The following is a 26,691-nucleotide window of genomic DNA, read 5'->3' as shown; positions in this document are numbered from 1 at the left end:
ATGGCCAGCACCTTTAACCGGTGCTGTTCAGTTATTCAAACCTTTGTGCCACCAAGAGAACATCTGCATTTTCACCAGTTTTGAGTGAAACCATTGGAATCAAAGACTTCAAAGGTTGGTTCAAGATGAAAAACCAGCTATTGTTCTGGTTTCCAGTGCGAACTAGTTTTTCAAGCTACCAACCTGTTTGTTTCTGGTTCAAACACTCAAAATAGTTCACAATTTGGTGTACAAACCAGGATGGAACCTGCTCGCTGTTGATGGAAAAGATCTACAGCTGCACCTTCTGTCATACTGTGCATTTTATTCTCTGTGAGAGTTTCACAGAGTTGATGTTTTTCATCAATCTTACCATCATAAGTGAGCTCACTTTAAGTGAGCTTGTACTCTCCTTGGTGAAGATAGTAAAACATCATGTGTTAGATGCAGTGTTGCCACAGTTACTTTGAAAAAGTAATCCAGTTACTGATTACTCCTTGAAAAAGTATCTTAGTTACTTTACTGATTACTCAGTTGTAAAAGTAACTAAGTTAGATTACTAGTTACTTTTTTAGTTACTTTCCCCAGCTGCCGACAACAATCCCTCTGCCACCTCAATATGACAATGATACCTGTTTTGCCAAAACTCAGTTTATAGTCACCCTTTCTTGACTTCAATGAAAATAAATACTTGTTTTATAAAAAGTAAAATAAAGATCTCTTTCTTGACCTCATATTTAACTGTTGACAGCACTGTAAAAGAGTAAAAACAGTAAAACTTGCAATTTCTAACCTATATTGTTTATAAATGTAACTATTAAATTCTTTTTAACATTTTTTCTAACATTTAAATTCTCTCTAAACATTTTACTTGTCAAAATTATTATTGTTATAATAATAATAATAATAATAATAATTAGTATTAGTAGTTGTAGTAAAAAAAAAAAAAAAAACGGCTTCAAAACTGGACCTTTAATCTAGGGGTGTTGTGGTGGGGGGGTGGGGGGGGGCGCATCCTTGCCCCATGCCGCCATTCCATCTGGATTTGCCCCTGCTTTGGCGTTTGAGCACAACAAATGGATAACATTTATTTATGCAGAAAACGTGACCAGATTTACAGGTAAGGAATTTTTATTGGGTTTTCACATGATGTGGTCCTCAGAAAGAGAGTTTAGGTGCATTTGAATGGAAAATAGTGTTAGTTATTGACACGTCGGAGGATCAGCTATTTTTAGCGAGCAGATACGGAGCGGCTCAGCTCAGAATTCTAAATAAAGGAGAAATAAAAAAGCATAAAAATGTCTTTGTAAAACTCAGTGCAGGTGTGCTGTTGTCACCGCGTTTTAAGAGATGAGGACAAGTCGTCGCTGCTGCAGAAACCGCAGATGAAAAGCTCATAGCTCGCTTAAAGTGGGCAGTTCAGTCGAACCCCGACCCCCTGCCCACGGACCAAGTTTAATGCTTCTATCGACCCACAATGCGAAAATAATAGTAACACACAGTGACTTGGAGAAGTAACTTTAATCTGATTACTGATTTGGAAAGATTAACGCGTTAGATTGTTCGTTACTAAAAAAAAGTCATCCAATTAGAGTAACGTGTTACCGGCATCACTGGTTAGATGCCATATAAACACAATAATCCAGGTCGTAATCCTCATCTATCATTCAAAGTTGGATCCCCCCCTCCCCGCCCCGTTTTCTAAAAAAAAAATCTGGAGCCGCCTCTGAATGATCAGCCAAACAAGTGGAATTTTGTGGGTATGTTGTTATGCTAATGAGAGGTTGTCTGGCAATTGTTCCCAAAGAGTTTCAGGATGTTGTCAAGCAAACTGTTATAACATTTCATTTATTATTACTTTTAAACAGATACATTTGAGTGTGATTGTAACATGAGTGCAGATTTTAGTGGGAAAATGTCAAAGCCGAATCTTGCAGGTCATACTTTCGTGGTCAGGTCAAAAGATAAAATGGATTATAGAGCGGTAATCACTTTTCCTTTTGGAGATATCCATTAAAAATGTCCGGCTTTGTTACGCTTTAAAAAAATCTATTGCGACTCTAACGGCTTCTGTTGTGTTGTGCCGAGACGCAGAACAGAAGACAAGGAAAGCCAAAGAAAGAGGCAAAGGAACCAAGAGACAAAGCCCAGACTCGTTCTGAAAGACAGAGTCGATGGCACTTGATCCTCGCCAAAGAAAACGCGGCCAGTCAAAGGAAGCTGAACACCGGCCCAATTCCTGTGTTGGCCTCATGCCCAAGCACACTACGCGAATAACTTTGGAGCACTTGTACACACACTCGTACAACTGCACACACAGACATCTGTTATTAAGGAGCACAAGCAATGAGTCCATCAATGACAAAAATAAAAAAAATCTGACAACAGCACCACCATCCACATTAGCTTGTTGTGCTACATCTGTTGACAAGGATGTAAAGAGTAAAGATGGATGTGTGATAAGACAAGGTCATTCCACAATCACCTCCTGGCCTTAAAATAAAAGTAAATTCATGTTCACGTTTAAGAAAAAGTCCAATGAACATTAAATATCATACACAATCTTAAGTAAATAATGGTTAGTAGCTTGATAATTCAATAGACATTTGTGAAAGCTAATCAGAATTTGTTAGCATGCATTGTTTACATTTTATTTCACCATACAAATATTTTTTTCCCTACATGCTGACATTTTAGTGTGTTTTAGTTCAAGTTAAACTTATTTTTTGCCTCTCCATAAAGGTTTGAGGTACTTCGCCGTAACGTACTACAGTAGCGCCCTTCGTGCTAATGCTGCATAAAAAAAAAAAAAAAAAAAACCTAGGAAGTTCAGGGATTCCAACTGTTAGCTCAGGGAAAAATGTGCCATCAGACTGAAATTTCTGCTCATAAATAGGTGAGGAAATCGAGCAACCCAATGTATCCAAGTTGATGTCACAGCTGTGGCAGTCATGTTTGTGACTAGTGAGACAACATGCTATTAATGTTCAAAATACATCTTTAAAAAGAAGAATAAACAAGACATTACTCATATGTAATACTGTATATTCAATTCTATGTACAGTTAAAGTTAGCAGCACTACACATCTGCAGAAATATCTGATGATTTCATTCAGCATAAAAGATAGCGTTAGCCTAGCTGTACTGTGATAAACTACCAATCAATCCATATTTGTCTCAGAGGAATGCACTTTTTCATGCAGTAGGTTTTTTTTTTTTTTTAATGTCTGGTCTTTCCGAGGGTTCTGAATGTAGCATAATTAATTAAGAAGAGTGTATTTGGTTGAGCCCAGCTAGCCGCACTCTGTATGTTCTACACGTTGGTCTGCAACACCCGTCCAGGCTTCCAACCATTAAACTTCATATACATGAGAAAAGATTTTTTTGTTGTTAAGCAAAGAGCGCCACCACAGACCAGCATGTGACGTCATTTTCAAACCTGAAGCTGTTTAAGTTTCATTAACAAAATAATTAAGATGGAGCATGGGACAGTTTATATAATACTCAATACTAGCCAGTTTGTAAAGATTTTTTTTTTTTTTTTGGTTTTAAGACATGTTATTTTTAATCATGTTTTATTTTGAATACATGCTTGGATTGCTCAAGAATGAAAATGATCTTTGTCAGAAAGCAGCCTGACATTGTACAGGTTATATAATGTGATCATAAACAAGATCAATGAGCTAGTTTACAAGCCAGCTCCATAAATGCTTGAATAAACCAATTTGACACAGAAACGCAGGATGAGGGTGGTGAACCTGTTTAGTAGGGTTGCGACATGAACTCCCAAAGACCTTAAATCCACAAGAATGTTACTGGGTAACAGTGCAGTAAAGTCCGATGTTTCCATATTGACCCGGTTCTGATCCAGAGAAAGTAGCTCAGGATCTGTGTCCTCTGAACTCATTCCGAATGTCGAAGGCTACAGTCCAGTTTCATAATGAAGCTCCATACCGTGATGGCGGGAGCAAAATATTTGTTCTATGCAATATTTTATAACAATTTGCTGTTTTGCAGTTGTGAATCCCGTCTTGTGGTCCGTTTCAGCAGAGTTACAGTTCAGGGCACCTCATGAAGTTTGGACAACAACATCTGGGCACAGCAGAAGTCCATCACAGGTGCTACACCTCCACTAGATAACCCTCTCAACTTAGGAGAATGTGTCATCATCATAATCGCCCGTGAACTCGTTCAACGTCATCCACATCCTCGCTAGCCATCGTTTACATGCGCTGTGAAACGCTGGAACTCTGCTGGCACCACGGTGCAATCTGGGAAGCACAGGGGGATTATGGGAAATGCTAAAGTACTGAATGGACTCTGAACGATAACTGTCTGGGACAAGGTATATTTCATTAAAGCAGAATTCTAAAAAGTTAGATTGTGTGTAATTACTAGTCATCTAATATAAACTAGCTAGCTAGCTTGGTAATTGTAAAGATTTCAAATTCCTAATCGTTGTGTGGCTGTGGCACTGGATATAAATGGCTGAAGGAACACAAAAGAATGAGAAAAGGCAAAAGAAAACTGGTAAGATCAGGGCCCAGTTTCATAAACCGGTCTAATCTCGTTTAGTCAACAAAACTCAGTCAGCTAATGCTTTGATGTTAGTCGCTGCACAAAGTGTTTAGTTGACTAAAGTTTCATGTTAGCGGACTAAAGTTTTTAGCCTGCTACAGATGAGGATGATCTTATTTTAGTCGACAAAACCTTTGTGCCACCTAAAGAACATCTCCTGCATTTTCACCACTTTTGAGTGAAATCATTGGAATCAAAGACTTCAAATGTTGGTTCAAGCTGAAAAAAAAAACAGCTATTTTATGCCTTACCTCAAAACTGGTGGCCATCATGGAGAGGTGATGGTCTAGTGGTTAAGCATTGGGCTTGAGACCAAAGGATCTTCAGCTCAAACCGCAGCCAGACAGGGATATAACTAAGCACCCTTGGGAAATGTCCTTAAACACCAGGTTGCTCCCGGTGTGTAGTGAGCACCTTCCATGGCAACACCTTGACATCAGTACGAGTGTGTTTTTGTGAATGGGTGAATGTGAGGTATGTAAAGCACTTTGAGCACCTGATGCAGATGGAAAAGTGCTATATAAATGCAGTCCATTTGCCATTTATCATGTACCACCAATTGATGGAGCAGGAAGGAAGGACAGCCTTGTGGCAGGAGCAGGTGTTCCAGGACCGGAATAATCCATTTGAGATGTTTACGGACAACGAGGTCACGAGCGCTTCTCCTCTGGTGCGACAGACTCGGCCATGTTTGTAACAGACGACCAACACAGAAGTAAATAAAACCATCGCACATTGGAGGAGTTTCTTGTCAAAGGTACTTACGAGGCTGCTTATGCCCGTGAAAATCATCAACTAACGTTTGGCGGCTAATCTACAAGTTCAGCAGTTGATTAAATGAGCTAATGTTGGACGACAAACCTCAGGCAACTAAATGAGTTTAGTAGACTAAAAGATTAGACTGCTTTATGAAACTGGGCTTGAGTGTGACAAGGGGACGGCAGGTGAAAAATATCCAACAATTACAACAAAGTGGATGTGACACGTAAATGGAGACCTGTGAAGAGACAAAATGTAAAACGCAAGACAGAAAATTAAGTTTCAAAGAGGAGTAAAAAGATTTGTTGTTTGTGCGCTAACTTGTTCAGCTAGCAGGATGTGTGTGTGTGTGTGTGTGTGTGTGTGTGTGTGTGTGTGTGTGTGTGTGTGTGTGTGTGTGTGTGTGTGTGTGTGTGTGTGTGTGTGTTTAGGAAGTCTCTCAGACACAGGATGGAGGTGTTTGTCTCTGAGTAGAATTACAAGTGGCGGGTCAAACAAACCCTCCAGTGGTCTAGAAGAAAAAAAAAAAAAATTCCAAACTTTTCTCTCCTTCCTGTTCCCAAGCAATGGTCAAATCCTTGACACACGTCACACAGAGGTAGACTCACAATTCTGAACACAGACACAAACAAGTACGAGTAGATTCAAGACTGAACTTTAAGTCAACTAGAACGGGACTCTGAAGAGGGCATACCTCCACCAAGACAAGCCGAACTATTGCAACTGCTTAAACCCTCTAGTACGGTGGCTGTGAGAGGCCAATCCACTTCCAAATTAGCAGTCATGTCTACATATGTCCTTGATGACTGCTTACCCGTTCATTTCTATGGGAGCCTCTGTGCCGTCCAGCGTATACGTACTAGTTTGAGACCTCAGCTGTGGCTTTACATTGGGGGCCATGAATTTCTTTTCTGAAAGTGTCGCTCCACAGAGCACGTTGATGCAGAAAACTGTGGCATATTTCTGTGTTTGTGTGCGAGTCAGATCTCAGGCCTGCTGAAACGGGACATCTGTGCCAGGCTTCCAACCTCCGAATCGCCAATCTAATTCACACCAGGACTTGGCACCAGACGCCTCGGCCCCAATCACAGCCGTCCCTGCTCATCGTTAGGCAGCAAAGACACGGCGTTCAAAATCCCGCCCTGGTAATCGCACAAGTACAAAAGCTTCAAAATGATTACCGAGGTCAATATAGCTGCTATTTTTCACCAGACGCTGCACTCAGAGGAAGAAAACAAGTCTTGGATGTTTTCCTTCCCATGCTGTGCAGTTGTGATTGTGCATGTAAATATTTGGGCGGTTCTCAAACTCGAACAGAAGCCCCTCTGTACAGCCGGCGGGCAAAGAAAATGTCGAGCAAACAGGCTTGTGACGTCGTCGTGTCCCTGTGAAGAGAAAAGGAAAAGAAATCGCTTGTTCATGAGAACAGCTTCATCTTTGTTCAACCCGCGCACATCATTTTAACGGCGATTCAGACGCCGAGTACCATGAGATGCAGCGTACCGCCGCCTCAGGCCTGGAAGATGCCGTTCCATCAGCTGACATCTGGAAGACGTCCCTTAAAGGCCACTGAGAGTCTGTCAGAACGTGATGACAGAGGAAGAAAACCACACCGTCGCTCTCACCAAACTCCAGCTATTTACTGCAGAATTATGACTCAAGACACGTTCACAAACACACGTCTTTACAGTTTTAACAAACATTTTCCACACAGTTTAACGTAAAACAAATCAGTCACTTTTATAATAAGTTGTTTTTTTGGAAAAAGGGGGTAAAAGGAACTTGATAATAACATTTCTAATTCAACAAATGTTCCACTAAGTTCAGTTAGAATTCGTAAAAAAGTGAGCATCATTTGAGAGCAGTGCAGGAGGAACATGCACAAGCTTCAGTGGCTGTAAAACCAACAACAACATAAAAAAGGGAGAAATCAGAAGAGAGAAATATCCTGCCAACTATGCTGATAACTGTTCTTTCAACTTTGATCTTGACTGATCTCTGATCCTGATATTGAAACTTTGACCCCAATCTCTAAACTGTGATCCTGACCTTGGTCTATCAGTGTTGTTTGATCCCAATTACTGATCTTTGATCCTGGTTGTTGAACTGTGATGATAAGCATTAGTTGTTTTTTTTGTTTTTTAATCCTGATTGCTGAACTATGATGCTGATTGCTGAACTTTGTTGTCAATTTCTCAAATTTGAGCCAGACTGCTGGCTTTTGATCCTGATTGGAGTTCATTCATACTGATAACTGAACTCCAGCACAAACTGCTGAAGTCTGATAGCAAACTTGGTTCATGACAGTTGGACTTTGATCCTATTCTTTCATGTTTAATTGTGAATTTTATCCAGATTACACATTTTTTATCTTGATATAGGAACCTTGACACAGATTGTTAAACCTTGACACTGATCAATCTTGGTCCTGACTTTGGATTATGAATGTTTGACTTTGATCCTGATTGATTGATTGATTTGAGATTTGGCTCATGACCGAAAGAACGAGATCGTGAGTACAAGCGGCCGAGATGAGTCTGGGCGCTCCCTTAGAGATAGGGTGAGGAGCTCGGTCACTCGCGAGGAGTCAAGCCGCTGCTCCTCCACGTCGAAAGGAGTCAGTTGAGGTGGCTTGGGCATCTTTTCCGGATGCCCCCTGGACGCCTCACTGGAGAGGCGTTCCGGGCACGTCCCACTGGGAGGAGGCCCCGGGGAAGACCCAGGACATGCTGGAGGGACTATATCTCTCGGCTGGCTTGGGAACGCCTTGGGGTTCCCCCGGAGGAGCTGGGGGAGGTGTGTGTGGATCGGGAGGTCTGGGCAGCTTTGCTTGAGCTGCTGCCCCAGCGACCCGACTCCGGATAAAGTGAAAGAAAATGGATGGATGGATGGATGGACTTTGATCCTGACTGATGTTCTTTGATCCTGATCACTGAATGTTGTTGTCCTGATTACTGACCCTTGATCCTGAGTGGTCACATGTCAAAGAACAGAAGGTTTGATCCTAATCTTTGTTCATGAGCAATGTTCTTTGATACCGATTACTGATCTTTGATTCTGATGACTGTTATTTGATCCTTGTTGATAAACCTTGATAGGATTACAGGATAGACGCAATGAGGATCAAAGAAACAAACAACTTTTTTGTTTGGATCAGCACCGAAAATTAACAGGTTCTTGTGTTTTCTACTGAACTCTGTTAATTAGTTTTTTTTTTTCATGATTCTACTTAAACACATGCATGTGATTGCAGCACTTCCTCAGTGTGATCAAAGGTGGCTCACAGTTGTTTTGTTTCCTGTCATTTCGTAAAATCATCACTGAACAAATGTGGGCTACAGATTTTCATCAGAAATGATCCCAGCGATGGAGTTTGACATCCGGCTGAATCCTGGCAGATATCACATTCTTTTTCAAGTGAATTTGAATTCCTTCACCCTCCTCCTCCTCATCATCTCTCATGTTGTTACACTGCTGTCACATAAAGGGCTCACAGTCTAGACTGATGCTATCAAAAATAAAAAAAAATTAAAATTAAAAAAATCTTAATTAGCTTGTAATAAATTCTCATTTCCGCAAGCATTCTCTCCAAAGCTCGGGCTCAGCTCAGCGGCCTTGTGTGGACCAGCTGACAGTCAGACTGTAATTTGATAGTGACATTCACCCCGCCCCCACCCTGCGCCCCCAATGGACATTTCACAGGACAGCTTTAAATGTCACGGCGAACGCACGCCTGTGAATGCAGAGGTTCCCGTGCACAATCTGGAATGATTAAAATGTTTGAAGCAATGTTTTTCTGTCTGCTGACAGGACACAGTTATGATGTAAACACACACACACACACACACACACACACACACACACACACACACACACACACACACACACACACTCAAAGACCTTTATATGAACAAAATGTGTGTTTTGAGGCTCAATGTGCGACTCAGGTTAAACGCCAAATATCCACATAGTTTCCAGAGACAGGAGCTCTACTGAGACTTCTGCCGTTCAGCAGCATCTTTGATTTTTGACATTTTGGTGCCAAGTGTACAGTAACAAGACGAACATCTTACCAACACCAAGGAAGCAGCAATTTGAGTCTCAAACAAAACGGAAACGGCCTGACACTTCAAAGCAAAGGAGCAAAAATATATTCTGTAACAAACCCATATTTTTACATCTGCCAAGGATGTAAAAACATTGTCGGTGTTTATTTGTCTGTCTTTTACGTCAAAGCTATTGCACGTTTTTTGACAAAATTTTCAGCACAAAGATATTAGGCCACGGAAGACTCCATTAAATTTGGAGGCAATCCGAATCCAGATTTCACTTTTTATAGTATTTGAAGGATTACATCAAAACTACTTCACTGATTCTCACCAAATTTGCAACACAGATAGATATTAGGGCATGGAAGATCCCACGGAATTTTGGAGGTGATCCAGATCGGGATTCTGGCTCAGGATTTGTTGGGAGTGATCTGGATCAACATGCACGTTCTGCAGCAGAAAGATACGACATCACAATGTAAAAATAAATACATAAATAAAAATAAAAAAAATCATGAAGACACTATTTTGTTTCATCTTGTGAATTAAATATCAGATTGCAACATCTTCAGTCAGACCATTCTGGATCAGTATGCAATTATTGCATTGTGTTGTAGAATCCGGATCCTGGTAAAGTCAAATCACATATCTTTTATTCAGAGTCCTCATCAACTCTTGGCAGATGTCAGAAATCTCAGATTGCTATTGTTATTAAGCAATTACTCACAAATGTACGCTGTGCTTGTCGAGAGAAATTGCTGCCCATCCTTTATTTATACATGCCTTTTTTACTGCATTGAGAGTTTCAAGTAGGACATATATGAGAAGCCCTGAAATGCTCACATCGCCCACTAGATGGCGATAAAATCTGCTCAAATGTGCAGCAAAGGTCTCGACTATTTATTACCTCCACCAAGGAGGTTACGTTTTCGGTCGCGTCCGTTTCTTTGTTGGTTGGTTTGTTAGCAAGATTACTCAAAAAAATCCTCAACGGATTTCAATGAAATTTTTACCAGTGGTGTATCTCGGCCTTACTTAGAAGTCATTAATAATGGTAATGATCCGGAACATGATCCGGATTCAGTATTTTTTTTTTTTTTTAAGGATTCTTTATCATTGCAGGATAGGGCCAATTTCAACATTTTTGCATCTAACTTCATGAAGATGGGTCACAAAGGATGAACAAAAATTAAGTTACGACAACAATAATTTAGCATTTGTTTCTCCTCATTGAATAAACTTGTTATTAGAGAAAAAAAAAAAAACGTGTAGTTCATGCAGTTTCTCTTTATAAATACATTTGCTGAAGATCTAAGGGTTTAACCCTCTGGGGCCGATGCCATCATATACGACAGCTGAGACCAAGCTTTACTAAATTATAAATAACTTTTTAATGATATGAGATAGAAACTTTGAAAATTTAACTCCGCGGACTTTCGAGCCACCGTCCACCATCTATGTACTCCTCATAGAAGCTGTGTGATGACGTGAGCAATGTGAGTGTTCAATCGGAATTTGGTTCACCATCACATGGTTTTCCAAAATCCAATTGTAGGGCAGATTCACCTCATGTGACACACCAAAGATTGTTTTTAGGAGTGATGTGTTACTAATTTATTAGAGTTTGCTGTGTGTTTTGAATAAATGTGTGTGGAAAAAAAATTTCCACTTTACTTTTTCCTTTCTTATTTCTGATTGTAAACTTTTATTACACTTATAAAACACAACTATAGCATATATATTTTAAAAGTACAGGTTGTCCTGAAAAAAGAGACATAAAACTTGATTGTGGGATGTAGGGAGAGCTGTTAACAGCAATAATAAAACATTTATGCCAGGCGAGTGAAGTGTCCAAAAAATGCCCTCGGACCCCAGAGGGTTAACCACTGAATCTGAAACATGACACTAGATGCGTGAAACAACGTGGAATAAGTCTCTTTGCCAAAGGGTATTCCATGTGACATCAGTGACCCTATGGCCTTGGCGGAGGTTTGCGCTCTCTGAGTGCTTCTAGCTTATATGAGACGTTAACATTTGGCAAGAATAAGGTAGGCTGACAGCCAAAAATCAACTTCCAGTTGTCTCCCTGCCATTATGAGCATTTGTTTTATAATTAATTGTTTACTCACACTTAGAAAGTGAACAAAGTGGGTTGCAGACTTTATAATCAACTTTTCACTTTACTTAATAAATCTAAGTTATTATTATTCTTCTTTTTTTTTAGAAATACCAGTTCAGAAAGTTGGGCATTTTTTTTTCTTTTTACTTTGAACAAACATACAATTGTATGGAACATGTTGACAAAATTAATTTTAAATTAATCCAGTGTTTCAGTTTTTGACAGCAGTAATGTGTCAAGATTTTGTTAACCCAGGGCATCAAAAAATTTAGAAATAATAAATAAACAACTAGAGAAAAACAATCGAGAAATTAAAAAAAGCTCACATTGAAGTGATGTAAAAGAGACAAAAAGTCTAATATTTTATAAGCAGTAAATATTTGACATTATGAAAAGCATATGCCACCCATTCACTCACTCATCTTCAACTGCTTACTCCAATTAAGGATCACGGGGTGCTGGAGCCTATCTCAGCAGTCATAGGGCGCGAGGCGGGGTACACCCTGTACAGGACGCCAGTCTGTCGCAGGACCACATATAAGCAAACAATCACATTCACACCCACAATTTAAGTTTCCAGTCCACCTAACCTGCAAGTCTGAACGTGGGAGGAAGCCGGAGCAGACGGAGTGAGCCACGCAAACACGGGGAGAAGATGCAAACGCCACACAGAGAGGCCACAGGTGGGAGTCGATCCCATGACCTTCTTGCAGTAAGACAACAGTGCTAACCACTAATCCACGGTGCTGCCCAAAACAAATGCCATTTTTTTCCAATTCATCCAGCATCTCAACTTGAAAGATTTGCCATCATTTGTATTTAATAATCTGTTTCTAAACACTTCAGATACCCTCAGTTCTACCTGACATTATTAACATCAGATTAACTATTTTTGGACTCATAGTTAACAAAAATTCAGAAACTAAAAGTAAGTCCCTTCGGCTGATCCCTTGTTTGCACTCGGGGTCGCCACACCAAATCCAAGGTGGAGCTGCATGTTGAATTGACACAAGTTTAACGCTGGATGTCCATCCTGATGCAACTCCACATTACATGGAGAAATGTGGTAGGGGTGGGATTTGAACCGGGAACCTTCCACACCGAAACCAAGTGCATTAACCACTTCAAACGAATTGTGGAATTCTAACCAAATCTTGTTCAATTGTTAAAACGTACCATAGGATGAACCATTTATTTGTCAGGTTAAGGCATCAAAGTTCAAGGTCACAGCATAAGGTCAAATTTTTTGCTAAAAGGGAGGTGATAGTCTAGTGGTTAAGGCGTTGGCTTTGAGACCAGAAGATCCTCGGTTCAAATCCCAGCCTGACTGGTAAATCACTAAGGGCCCTTGAGCAAGGTCTTTAATCCCCTATTGTTCCCGGTGTGTAGTGAGTGCCTTGTATGGCAGCACCCTGACATCTGGGTGAATGTGAGGCATTATTGTAAAGCGCTTTGAGCGTCTGATGCAGATGGAAAAGCGCTATATAAATGCAGTCCATTTTAAAAGAATAGAGGGGAATTTTTATTATTTTTTTAAGGTTCACAACTCATGAATCACATCAGCCCTTAGTTAATAACTGACATGAATATGAAGTCTTATGCAGCTTTTCAATACATACCAAAAGCATTTGACCTTGAAGGTCAAAGTCCAGGAGATGGGCTTTGCACCTGTTCAAGAGTCCTCATCTACTTTTTACATCCAACTTTTGGTTTATGTTATTTTTGCAGGATTACTCATCCAATCATCACAAATCTTGATGGAATGAGTGACTGCATCAACAGGAAGAATCCATTAGATCTTTTGTGTCGACTGGAATACCAGTTTGGATGTAACATTCATGAATTACTCTCTTTTATATTGACTTTTTTTGGGGGGGGGGGGGGGGGGGGGGGGGCTTTTCTATTAGTTTCTGACATCCATTTTTTATGAAACTTAGTGGAACAATCAATCTTGTCAAAAAAAAAAAAAAACCTCATTGAGATCTAAAACTTTTTTCTTGCTTTGCACAGCAAAATTAGGCATTTTTCAATGTTGCAATCAGTTTTTCAATTAGTGATCTGGATGAAACTTGTCATTCACACACAAGCAGTGGTGAACTCGATACCTTGGAAAGAAACCGCCCAAATAAATAAAAGCCTCAAGCTGCATGGAATTTTATTCACACCTGCTCCTAATTTCCATCACGGCTGTGATAAGATGACACCCTGCAACAAGCCCAGCAGGTGGCAGCATACACTTGCTGGCTATAGGATGTTTCTGAAACAAAACAAACGCTGCTTTATGGACTGAACTGCTCCAGCAAAGTTGATAAAATGTCAATCAGTTTTTCCTAATTATATGCCCTTTTAATTGGTGCAAAACAAACAGTAGGGGGTGAACTCTGTTGAATCGCTTGTTGCATTTTAAAGGGTACATGCCTAAGCTTCTCCAAAGTTTAGGAATTCCTAATGTCGTGCAAATTTCAGAAGTCTTCCAGTAAAATACAAATACAGGCAGATGTTCTTGAAGTTGAGGTCTTATTAGAGATACATCTCCAAATATAACAATGTCAGAATTCTTAGTGGACATATTCACTTTGCAAAAAGTGTTTTTTTTTTTTTTTTTCCTACATGTAAGTGGATTTACTGAGAAATTCTGAGGATCTGGTTTGGAGTCGTTGCTACAAACCAGCAGCCCTGCACATTAAACTGTTTCAACAAATTATTGACCTTGCATGTTGGTAATGTGGTAATATCAGGGTGTGACTTTCCATCAGCTGTGTGTCCTTGGCCAAGATAACTCAAAAATGACTGGATGGCTTTCCTTCAAACTTGATGGTAATATTACTTGGATATACATCTAGAAACAAATAGACTTTTGAATAGTGTTGTCAAAGGTCATGGAAAACAAGGTCTGAAAACACTTTTTTTTTGTATATCTCAAGAAGTTAGAAGACTAGATGGATAATCTAAGCATATATTGATCAGCAAAATATTTGATTGATTGGAATAACTTCAAAATGAAATCCCACAGAGGCTATATGATGCAGTCATACATATCCACAAACACCATTTTACTTGTATATATTGTGTATTTAGAGAGTGCAGGCTTTGCATCAGCTGTTTCAGGACTTTGTCATAATCTAAGACAGCATTCATGGGTTATAAGAAAATGTGTGCCTTTCTAAGTAAATAAACGCATCAAAAGATTTATTGACCAGTTTAACAATATGATGTGCCAGCTACCAGTTGGCATATATGTCCCATGCAGTTTGCAAAGTTGAAATATTACTGAATTGGACCAGGTCCATGTAAGAGCTGTGTTCATTTCCACAAAAAATAAACTCCAACTCGTTCTCACCCTAAAATAATTCAGATGAAATAATTTGCAGGGCAGTGAGACGGACGGAGAGACTTGTTCCGATACCAAAAGCATGCAGAGACTTTCAAGAAGTGTTGGTCAGATTTGGGACTTAAAAAAAAAAAGGAATAAAACTGACATTGCCCCGGTTTGCAAACTGTGTAGGACATAGTTTATCCAAAATACATGAATCATCATGGGAAAATGTTGACATCTGTGACCCAGAAGAGGATGATCCACTGTATGCTTACTGTCTAAAAAATGTTAAATCATTGCTGTGATTTATATGGCCGATTGGCACTTTTTTATGAATTCTGCAGGATTTTCATATGTGAATTGGTTCAATGTTATTCCCATCCATCATACATCTACTCTCTCCAGTATTGGTGCATTTCATGCTCATCTCCAAGTCAACAAAGGAAGCGCTCACAAACAACTGCAAAGATTTCAATTAGCTGTAAATTGACTCATCAAGTAACCGTTTCCGCTCTGAAACCGGACTGATCACCACAAAGACAACGTTCCGTGACCCATCTGTCGTTACATGTCAGAATGTCCAGGATTAATCGCTGCGATGTTTGACAGTCCAGCAGTAATTTGGTCATACAGTTAGCCCCAAGAGTGACTGCAGAAATCTGGCTCACAAATGTTGGCTCAACTGTTCCTGTTCCTGTGTTCCTGTTTGTTTTCCAAGTGTTGGGATTTTGTTTCCTGGAATATGGGAAGTCCAGCATGGATTTAAATCCATTTTGCAGCTTCCAACTTGTTGATAATCTTACACGTGATTAGTGCAGATCACTTGCAAGCATTTGGTGAACTCATCACGAGCTTTATTTGGAGAAGAAGTCACTGTGGTGCCGGTTTTTATCCACAGATAGCACAGTGCAGCGCCTTTTCTGCCAAGGTCCATACCCATTTAGGGCTGGATGGACTCAGAAAATGCAAATCAAGTGTTTTATCGAAGGACACAGACAGGTAGCGTGACCTGGAATTGAACCCAGGTCAACACATTGGTATCCCAATTCCTTTCCCACTGATCTACCTGCTCTTATGTATGTTAAGATGAACACAAGTCTCATCCTCCCTGCAGCAGCCTGGCAGCCTGGCTGTGATGTACCCCTCCACCCCTCCAATGACAGATAGAACAGACACCCCCATTAACACTAAACAGGATCTGAAAATGAATCAGTGAAGGAAAGAATTAAGTCTTCAGCAGGAGCAATATTTATAATGATAAAAGTCAAACTTAAATTAAAAATAAAATCAATTTGTTACAACTATATTTATTAGCTTTTGATCAATGTTTATTTATAATGTGGTTGAAACCTTAAAACTATAAATATACTTTGACAGAAATTCATAAAATTAAGTGCAAAAACTTTTTTTTAAGTTCGTCCAACTTTTACTTTTCGCAGTGTGGACATGGGTTTGAATCCTGTTCATGCTCCCAGTCTGTGTCCTTGGACAAGACACTTAATCTCCATTGTCTCAGTCCAACCAGCTGCAACTGAATACGGGCCTTGGCTGGGGACTTAATCTGCGTTGGACAAGAGTCCCGTCCAAGGAGTCGTAGAGTCTGATCCTCAGGGTCTATATGGGACTTATATCTTCTTTGGAAAAAAAAAAAAAGAGTCTGTATTGTGTAATCGCCAAAATGTCAGTGTTTGCTTGGGGACAGATAATCAACCAATCAAAAACAAAAGATAAGTTTTGACTCTCAGTTTTTATATCAAAACACATTTTCTTGTTTATTTTAGGTAATTTTGTCAAATCACCTGATTTAAAAAGCACCACATCCTCTTTGAACATGTTATAATGTAAACACTTTTTTTTTTTTTTTTTTTTTTGCTGGTTTTAAACTACTTGTAGAAAAAGATGCGTTGGTACCTGGTTTCAATCTATCTGGCACATTATGTGTTAAAGACAGATTTGTTAAAAACTTCTTTTAAAACAGCTTCAAACTGGTTTGAAGCCGATCACTTGCCATGTTTAAAGTGCTTTTAGAGTGGATCTAATCCAGGTGCAAACTGGATTTAAACTGATCAACTGAAGATGTTTTGGACTTTGAAAAATATGACCTTCTTACACAAAGTACTATAAATGTTTAATCATAAAAAAATAAACCAAAGATTGCTTGGTAATGAAAATAATAGCTGTGTTTGTACATCATCAGCACACAGACTGTTTTCCTGACAGGAATTTGTCTTGTGACAGAGGAATACACAGATTAAATTGCTGCATTTACACTGAGTTAGATTTGATTAGCGCTGAGAGTGACATGGTACACAAGTGGAAGATTAAGAGAGCGAGAGGGGAAAAAAGTGAGGAACAGTGCACATTTACTCTGTATAGAACCCACACAAATGGGGGGGGGCGACTTCCCAAGAGGCATAGCTCAGATTCTTGTGCAGGATTTGCATCACAAATGTCTGGGATGGGAGCATATGCATGGAGAATAAATAAAGCAGAGAGGGTGCCACTTTTCTTCCCATTCATTGTGCCTATCGACCATCCAGCCGTGCATCCATCTGTCCATCCATCCGTGCAATCAATCATTTTATTGTCATTCCAAAATATGCATTACATAAAACAGAACTAAATGCATCTGAGTCAGCGTAGTAAAATAGCTGTATCCATCTATCCAGCACACAAAACTAAAGCAGACCCACTGCTTTTGAACCCCAAATCATAAGAGCACAAACTCAACCTGTCCAACTGGATTAAGCATCCAGCTGGGCTGTCTGTGACCCCAGAGGTCACATCTGAACATCAAACCACAAACTTTTAAACTTTTTCCTCCAAAACCTGGATGAAAGCACATTTTACCACCAAACTCCGGGAAACAGACATGGAGCGCATGTGCACAAACACTGACTGAAATCTTCAGCCACACAACTTCTCAAGCAACTTCAGAGCTTCTTTTGATTGTTTACATCCATAAATTTGCAATAATTAAAATGAAAAAAAAAAATCCTCACAAGCAGCAAAAATACTCTTCAGTGATTCCAAAAGGGGGAAAAGGCATCACCCTGTGTGCTTTCATTTAATTTCACTCTAATTTTATAATGAGCATCATAACCGGACTGGATATTCCTGCAGACTCGATAGAAACCCTGCGGGAACATGTTCGCTCCGCGAGAGCGCTGGTGTTGAAAGCGCGATGTTTTCCCCACAGACTTCAGCACATCTCCATATAAATTTTTAATAAATAAATAAAAATCAGTAAAACCGTGCAGGACGAACTCACTTCTTAAGTCTGTCTGAAGACTCTCCAGTCTGCGAGGATGAAATTAAAGTGCGGCGCGTTCATTCACATTAAAGCCTTTATAGACGGGCGCGCTGTGCCATAATTTTTTTTCCTCAAAAACTGATTTATCAAATGAGGCACACGCGTGGAAAATCAGTTTGTGTCAATTCCTCAAAATCCACGACATGGAAATCTACTTGTGGGATTTGAGAAGCGGAGTTTGGAGCGCCTTTTACGCAGCGCTCCGCTTCCGCTGCGTGCCAGTTTACTGCAGCTGTGCTCAAACCAGTACCAACGTGGCCGCACGGGAATAAAGTTTGTGCAAGTTTGTGATGAAAACAAACTCCGATGGCCAAAAATCCCACAGCAAAGAGTGATTTTCTTTTTCTATTAATTTACGCACGGGGTCAGGCGGCCAAAAATCCCACAGCAAAGAGTGATTTTCTTTTTCTATTAATTTACGCACGGGGTCAGGCGTTTTATATTTGTTTATTTATTTATTTTATTTATTTTATTTTGCTGAATCTTCACTTCATCCTGACCAGGAGGACATCCATGCGTCCAAGCACTCACCTGACTGCGACGCACTCGCTCGGATCACCAGCAGAGCGACAAGGACGCAGGCGGCGAGATTCATCTTCGTTCTTTTCTTTCTTGTTTAACTCCCGTGAAACTCACATGTCCAAATCAGGATATCCTCGACAGCGCTCAGGCACGCGCACAAAAACAACAACCCAGCAAGAAGGAGGGAAAAATTAAAAATTCGCCTTTAAAATTTTTAAACAAACCCTCTTGTAGCTCGTGGGTGCAGCCGGGACGCGTTCCGTGCGCACCTGCGAGCGGCGCCGTGGAGAGCTTTTACGCATCGGACTTGGTGTTGTGCGCTCCTCATGCTGCCATAGCGCCGGTGGCTGGTGGGGAGAGGGAGGGAGGGAGGATGGTTGGGGGGTGGAGAAGGTGTCTCCTGCACACACCGCCCTGGACGTGCTTGACACCTCCGGCAGCCTATTGGATCAAACAGTCGTACAATTAGGAGCTTTTTAACGGGTTTTTTGAAAGGTGGGTGGGGAAACACGCCCACCTCACTCATGGTCTGCTCTGATTGGTCGGTCGGTTGACACCTGTCAGGACCAGTACATCACTGTGAAAGCATTATTTTATGAAAGATATATTTTCATTTCGTATTTGTTTCGTTGGATTGGAGCAAAGTGTTCACGTTTGTAAAGCAATAAAATCATAATTTAGGAAAATATTAAACTTTAGCCTTTAGTTTTTGATTTCTGCACACTGTACATATCAAAATGCAGTGTTAATATTAAAAGATTTTCAGACGTTTTAGCTAATTTTGATGCTTAACTCCGAGGGTTATCTCACATTTCAAAATCTCACAACATGATTATAAAAAGGTACAAACTGCAGATTTTCTGCTCAGGTTATTTTACAGGTTTGGAAGCTGGATACCACCTGTTTCTGATTTGACTGTCACATGACATTCATCTTTGACCTTTTATCCCCAAAACCACACATACAGAGTTGGTTGCCACAGGATATGTTTTGCAATTGCTGAGCTATAGAAATGTTTTCAGATGCCAATAAATAAATAAATCTTAGAAACACTCCAAAATGATTTTTTAATAGAATGCACTAAAATCCTGACTGAGGTGTTTCAGACTGAATTTGGGTCACATTCTTTGTCGTGCATTGTGGAAAACTTTTCTCGAAGATGTGTGTTTAACATAAAAGAACAAGACAACTTTGGGGTAAAGATCCACCAACACAGGAAGTCAGGAAGAGCTGTTAATTATGTAACAGCTTTCAGTAGTTGGAGCCCATCTCTGCAGGAATGATGAGGCCATAACTCTTACCAATGTGTCCACAGTGTTCTCCTTCAAAGTCATGTGAGACAAGTGCACATTTTGAGAAGCCTGACTTCATTTCAAGTCTGATTCATATTTTTACTATCATTTAAAAAATGGAAATGAACCAAAATTATTAAATATTTAAAACAGAATCCCAAATTTGTTAAACCTTCAGGCACCAATCCCATTTTGTTTGGGCATTGATCTCATTTGACCATGGGAAACAGAAGAAGCCGTAATATTATGAAAATAAAGTCGTAATTTTATGAGAATAAAGTTGTAATATTATGAGAATAAATTCGTAATTTTATGAGAATAAAGTCATAATATTATGAGAATAAAGTCATAATATAATATTTCTACTTTTTCTTATAATATTAAAACTTTTTTCTCATAAAATTACGACTTTACAACTTCAGAAAATGCTTAATTTGGCTTTGAAAATAATGACTAAATGGACCAAAAAATGATTCACAGTTTTGTTAGCAGATGAACCAATTGTTTCAGTAAATGATTCAGTTTCAAAATGCTTGAAAACCATAAAATGTAGTGGTTGTTTCAGAAAATGATTCAGTTTCAAAATGCTTGAAGAACATACTCATCGTTTCAGAAAATGATTCAGTTTCAAAATGCTTGAAGAACATACTCATCGTTTCAGAAAATGATTCAGTTTCAAAATGCTTGGAAACACATTAAGTGAACCAATTGTTTCAGAAAACTATACCTTTTCAAAATGCTTGAAAGACATTGAACAAATTGTTTCCAAACATTTTCCACTGGTCAAAATGCTTGAAAAACACTAATTTAACAGGATTTTTGCAAAATACGATTGTTTAAAAATGCTTGAAAAGCATTAAATAAACTGATTAAACAATTACAATTTCAGAAAATTATTCCATTTTAAATTGAAAACATTGAACCAATTGTTTCAGAACATTTTAACTGTTTCAAAACACTTCAAAGACAAAAAGTAAACCAATTGTTTAAGAAAAGGATTCAGTTTTAAAATGCTTGAAAAACACAAAATAAAAAAAGGATTTTTCAGAAAACGATTGTTTAAAAACTGCTTGATAAACATTAAATAAACACATTGTTTCAGAAAATATTCAGTTTCAAATTGCTTAAAAAACATTAAATGAACCAATTGTTTCAGAAAATGGGCAGCACGGGCACTTGTTAGTACTGTTGCCTCAAAGCGAGAAGGTCATGGGATCGACTCCCACTTGTGGCCTTTGTGTGTGGAGTTTGCATGCTCCTCCCATGTTTGCATGGGTTCTGGCTGGGTGCTCCGGCTTTCTCCCACATCCAAAGACATGTAGGTTAGATGAACTGGAAAATTTAAGTTGTCCATAGGTGCGTGTGAATGTGTTTGTCTTTCTATATGTGGCCCTGTAAAAGAGTAGCATCCTGTGCAGGGTGTACACCGCCTCACACCCTATGACTGCTGGGATAGGCTGCAGTCCCCTGTGACCCGATCTTGGATAAACAGTTGAAGATGCATGAGTGTTTCAGAAAATGATTCACAATTCTGAAAATGTGCAAAGCACTAAATGAAATACTTGCTTTAGAAAATTATTCAGTCTCAAAATGCTTGGAAAACTATAAATTAACTAATTGTTTCAGAAAATGATTGACAGTTCTGAAAATGCTCAAAACAATAAATTAAATTCTCGCTTCAGAAAACAATTCAGTTTAAAAATGCTTGAAAAACAGTAAATAAAAATATTGTTTCTGAAAATGATTCAGTTTCAAAATGTTTCAAAAACAAATGAACCAGTTGTTTTAGAAAATGATTCATCAGAAAATGCTCAAAACAAATTAAATTATTGCTTTAGAAAAGGATTCTGGTTAAAAATGCTTGAAAAACATGAACTAAACTGATTACAGAAAATTATTCAGTTTCAAAATGCTTTAAAAACATTGAACGAACCAACTGTTTCAGAAAATGATTCATTTTTTAAAATGACTGAAAAACATTGAACTATGTTTCAGAACATTTTCATTGTTTCAAAATGCTTGAAAGACAATAACTAAACCAATTGTTTCAGAAAAATGTTTCAGTTTAAAAATGCTTGAAACACACAAAAAATGTACCAAATGTTTCACAAAATGATTTACACTTCTTGGCTGTTTTGAAATGCTTGAAAATAATCAACCAGCTAAATGAACCAACTGGTTCCAAGGAATGCTCATAGTTTAGAAATGATTAAGAGACTGAAAACAAACCAACAAACAACCATGAAAAGCAGGTAATATATATATATATATATATATATATATATATATATATATATATATATATATATATATATATATATATATACTGACGGCGGGAGGAATGGATGACTCCTGCCTGTGGTGCTGCTAACGCCTGCATGGACTTCTCATCTTCTGTATATTATTATGTTGTTTGATTTCCTGTTATCTGTTTCTTCAGCTTTTTAAAACTGTGCATAACCTTGTAATTGTTAGAATGACCTAAGCAGTCTTTGAGTCTGGTCTGCTTGAGGATTCTTCCTCAAATCATCAGAGGGAGTTTTTCCTTACCACTGTCGCCTGTGTGCTTGTTCTCGGGGTTGGTAAGATTAGACCTTACTTGTGTGAAGCACCTTGAGGCAGCTTTGTTGTGATTTGGTGCTATAAAAATTAAATAAATTGAATTGAAATTGAAGTAGACTTTGTACATGAACTTTCGATTCCTCCAAAATGTCCTTAGAACTTTTTTCAAGGTCCTCCTGTGCCATATTTTATTGTTATATCCCCAAATGTTTAGATTTTTATCACACTTACAAACAAAACTGTTACATTGCCAGAAGATACCTCAAACAATAGTGATGTTCTGGTTCTTTTGGATTATTTCACAGGACGACTCGAAGTTAATTCATTTTAGATTGATTTGAAAACTTTTCTGCAGCAGTTGAAGGGTCACCCTCTGTAAATATCAATGGTTGGAGGTGTGGCCTTTGACCTCTAAAGGCCGGCAGGAGCTCTCAGAACCATTTTACAAGCCATCTGAGGCATACACTATAAAGTTGAAGTGTGCTGGTACTTCAGAGAGAAAGATGTAGAACTGTGATGTGTGTGAGAAGAAGCTAGAGTAATGTCAGAACTGTCACTAAATTTCCCGGTGACGGGTTCAGAGCAGCGGTTGTTTTATTGCTGCAGCCGCTGTAAGTCTCACATGGAAAGGTGGATGAGGTGATTTTAATTTCTCCTATCTTTTTATTTGAATTCGAGACCTGGAAGGGCTTATTTAAAAATGTTTCTTTCTACATGATGCACAATTATCACATTAGCATTCACTGTTATGCTGATGATACACAGTTTTCCATTTGTTTTCGCAGGAAATGTCTCTCATATTGGGCAGCGTGGGGGATTAGTGGTTAGCACTGTTGCCTCACAGCGAGAAGGTCATGGGTTCAATTCCCATGGCCTTTCTGTGTGGAGTTTGCATGTTCTCCCCATGTTTGAGTGGGTTTCCTCCGGGTGCTCCGGTTTCCTCCCATATCCAAAGACATGCGGGTTAGGTGGATTGGGATCTTTAAATTGTATGTAGGTGTGTGTGTGGGTGTGTCTGTGTTTGTTTGTCTGTTTGTGGCCCTGCAACAGACTGGCATCCTGTCCTGGGTGTACCCCACCTCGCGCTCTGTGGCTGTTGGGATGGGCTCCAGCCCCCCACGACCCTTAATTGGACTAAGCGGTAGAAGATGAATGAATGAATGAATGTCTCTCATATTGTGAAGTTGGAGGCTTGATGGTTGCAATTACAAGTAATGGCTGGTTGTTAGCAATTTTATTTATTTATTTATTTACTTTTGAACTCTGGGAAGACTGAGATGATGGTTAATGGTCCTGCTGGATCGAAATATGTGCATGATGGATTAACATAATCTGTTGGTGATTCATGGGATTCATCATTGTTATTGAAATTGATTTTAATTCAAAATCTTGATGTGATCTTTGATCTGACATTTTCCTTTAAGTTACACGTTACAGTGATGACTAGAAGCATTCGGAGAGCACAAACCTCCGCCAAGGCCATAGGGTCACTGACGTCACATGGAATACCCTTTGGCAAAGAGCATTATTCCACATCATTTCACGCATCTACCGTCATGTTTCAGATTCAGTGCTTAACCCTCTGGGGTCCGAGGGCATTTTTTGGACAGTTCACTCGCCTGGCATAAATGTTTTATTATTGCTGTTAACAATTGTTGTGTCATAACTTAATTTTTGTTCAGCCTTTCCGACCTATCTTCATGAAGTTAGATGCAAAAATGTTGAAATTGGTGCTATCCTGCAATGATAAAGAATCCTTAAAAAAAATACTGGATCTGGATCGTGATCCGGATCAGTGTGCCAGAATTTAATGACTTCTAAGTTAGTCCAAGATACACCCCTAGAAAAAATTTCATTGAAATCCATTGATTTTTTGAGTAATCCTGCTAACAACCCAACCAACCAACCAACCAACCAACCAGCGGATGCGACCGAAAACATAACCTCCTTGGCGGAGGTAACAAGGACTGCCCTTTTTGATCTGCAGAACAGTGCAATGATTTGATTGATCCTTACTATAGCTACTGCAGAGATATTGATCCATGCTTTGTCGTCTTCCAGAATTGATTAGAGTAATATTTAATTTCCTGCCTTACTAAACAAGAGGACAAAGAGTCTTCAAGTGATCCAGAATACAGCTGATAGAGCTTTGACCAGACCTGGGGAGTTTCCTCACATTCATCTGGTATTAACATCCCTTCACTGGCTTCCTGTCCATGCAAAGGTTGATTTCATTGTTCTGCTTCTATCATATAAAATCCTGAGTGGTTGTGCATCCTCTTACCTTGTGGGACATGTTGAGCCTTATGTGCCTGCAGACACAGGGTGCATGCCTGCTGAGTGTACTTGAGGTGAGGCAGCAGTTTTTGTTTATCCTGCTCGTACTTTGTAAAATAAGGTGCACACCCACTCAATGACAGGAGACAGTCTTTTTCTTTAAGCTTGTAAAGACAGATGGAAAACATGTGTTTTCTGCTAGTTATGATTAAAAGATCATCTCACTCTCTAATTATATTAAATTGATGTTCTTTTAGTAAACATGTACTTATGTTAAATTAACAATGTTGACTTTTTAAACTAGTTCTATTCTTGTTTATTTACTTTGAATTCTGGTGCATTGTGTTTGAACTTTTTGTGTTTCCAAGTGCTACACAAATACAATTATTATTATTATTATTATTATTACTACTACAATCTGTTATGCATATTTATGTATCTATCCACTGTTTTCCAAAGTGATGGTTCATGGGTCACACTTCAGGTTTATTTCGTGTCCTCTGCTGACCTCTAGCGGATATTATTAAGAATTACTTAATTTTATCTGGGCCTTTTCTGTTTGATCAAACATGCGAATCTTATGTCAGTTTGTATTTATCATGTAAATTTTGGTGTTAATGATCAAAATAAAGAAAAATGTTACCCTCAAATAAAATGAATCACATTCACAAGCAGAATTAAAAGCAGGGGTTAGTGTACTGGGTTCCATTGTGAAAGGTTTCTGGTTCAAACCCTACTGCTGCCACATTTCTCCATGTAATGCGGAGTTGCATCTGGAAGGGCATCCAGTGTAAAAGTTGTGCCAAATCAGCATGGAGACCCGCCTCCGATTTCCTGTGATGACCTTGAATGTAACCAACGGAACAGCCGAAGGGGCTTACTTTTTATTCAGAAGCAGAATTAAAGTGTTTTGTCCACTGCTGATCCTTAAAATCAGGCAGATAATACAAAAAAGTAACATGCAAAACATTTATTAGTCCAAACAACCATTAATATAACAGGAATGTATTCAGTTTATTGTGCATTTTAGAGTTTTTAATGCCAAAATATCTGTCTCTGATGTAGTGACTCAGTGGAGACATCGATTTCTGTGAACACACACGCACACACACACACAAATCTTCAGATAAAATGTTCAAAATAAACCATTGGAGCGGCATCATATTCGCACTGATATTTAGATTGAACACTTTCAGAAAATTCATGCCAAAATTCAGAGGACTGTAAATATTAAGTTAAAACTTCAAGGGCGGAGCCAGGTGGTGCAGGAGAGTGCAATAGAAGTCCCCCTCCTCAACACGCACTCCCACAGACACACACAACCCAACCCAACCAATGCATTGTTAGATACTAAAGTGTACAATGTACTGTGCATCCAGAAAGCATTCACAGCCCATCACTTTTTCCACATTTTGTGATGTTACAGCCTTATTCCAAAATGGATGAAATTAATTTTTCTCCTCAAAATTCTACACCCCATACCCCATAATGACAACATGTGAAAAACATTTTCTTCAGATTTTTGCAAAAGTATTAACAACTAGAAGCACTCAGAGAGTGCAAACCTCCACCAAGGCCATGGGGTCACTGACACCATAACATCTACACGCCGTGGAATCATTGAACCTAAAAAAAAGTCTAACAATGATGTTTGCTCAGTAGTAAAAAAAAGTTTCATCTGCTGTGACTGGATAGCATGTATCCTTAGCGCTTGGCATCACAGTTTATTGTAACTTGCACCTTTCCCAGAAGCTACTGTCATCTGAGCACTGATATTGATATTGCATGTGCTTATAGACAAAAACAAATAAGAGACAAAATTCAATTTATTATTCAACTAAACTGCAAATATATGAATTTTTTAACATTTATGAAACACTTCTCTAAACAAGGCCATAGGGTCACTGACCCTAAGAGATTCCCTC

At 39.0% G+C, this 26,691-nt stretch overlaps 1 protein-coding gene across 1 annotated transcript in view; it reads right to left on the bottom strand.

Annotated features, from left to right (window-relative positions):
* LOC117517414 (receptor tyrosine-protein kinase erbB-4-like) overlaps positions 1 to 18,980 on the bottom strand; it is an 886,935-nt gene extending 867,955 nt beyond the window's left edge. Inside the window, exon 1 of the mRNA XM_034178423.1 lies at positions 18,645 to 18,980. Within this exon, the coding sequence (XP_034034314.1) occupies positions 18,645 to 18,708 (64 nt within the window). The 5' untranslated portion in view covers positions 18,709 to 18,980. The remainder of the gene's footprint in view (positions 1 to 18,644) is intronic.
* Positions 18,981 to 26,691: the final 7,711 nt, after the last annotated feature.

The sequence above is a fragment of the Thalassophryne amazonica genome, chromosome 1 (assembly GCF_902500255.1).
Source record: "Thalassophryne amazonica chromosome 1, fThaAma1.1, whole genome shotgun sequence".
Classification (NCBI taxonomy): Eukaryota; Metazoa; Chordata; class Actinopteri; order Batrachoidiformes; family Batrachoididae; genus Thalassophryne; species Thalassophryne amazonica.
Note: the sequence above shows the minus strand (reverse complement) of the source record. Positions and strands in the feature narration are given on the sequence as shown.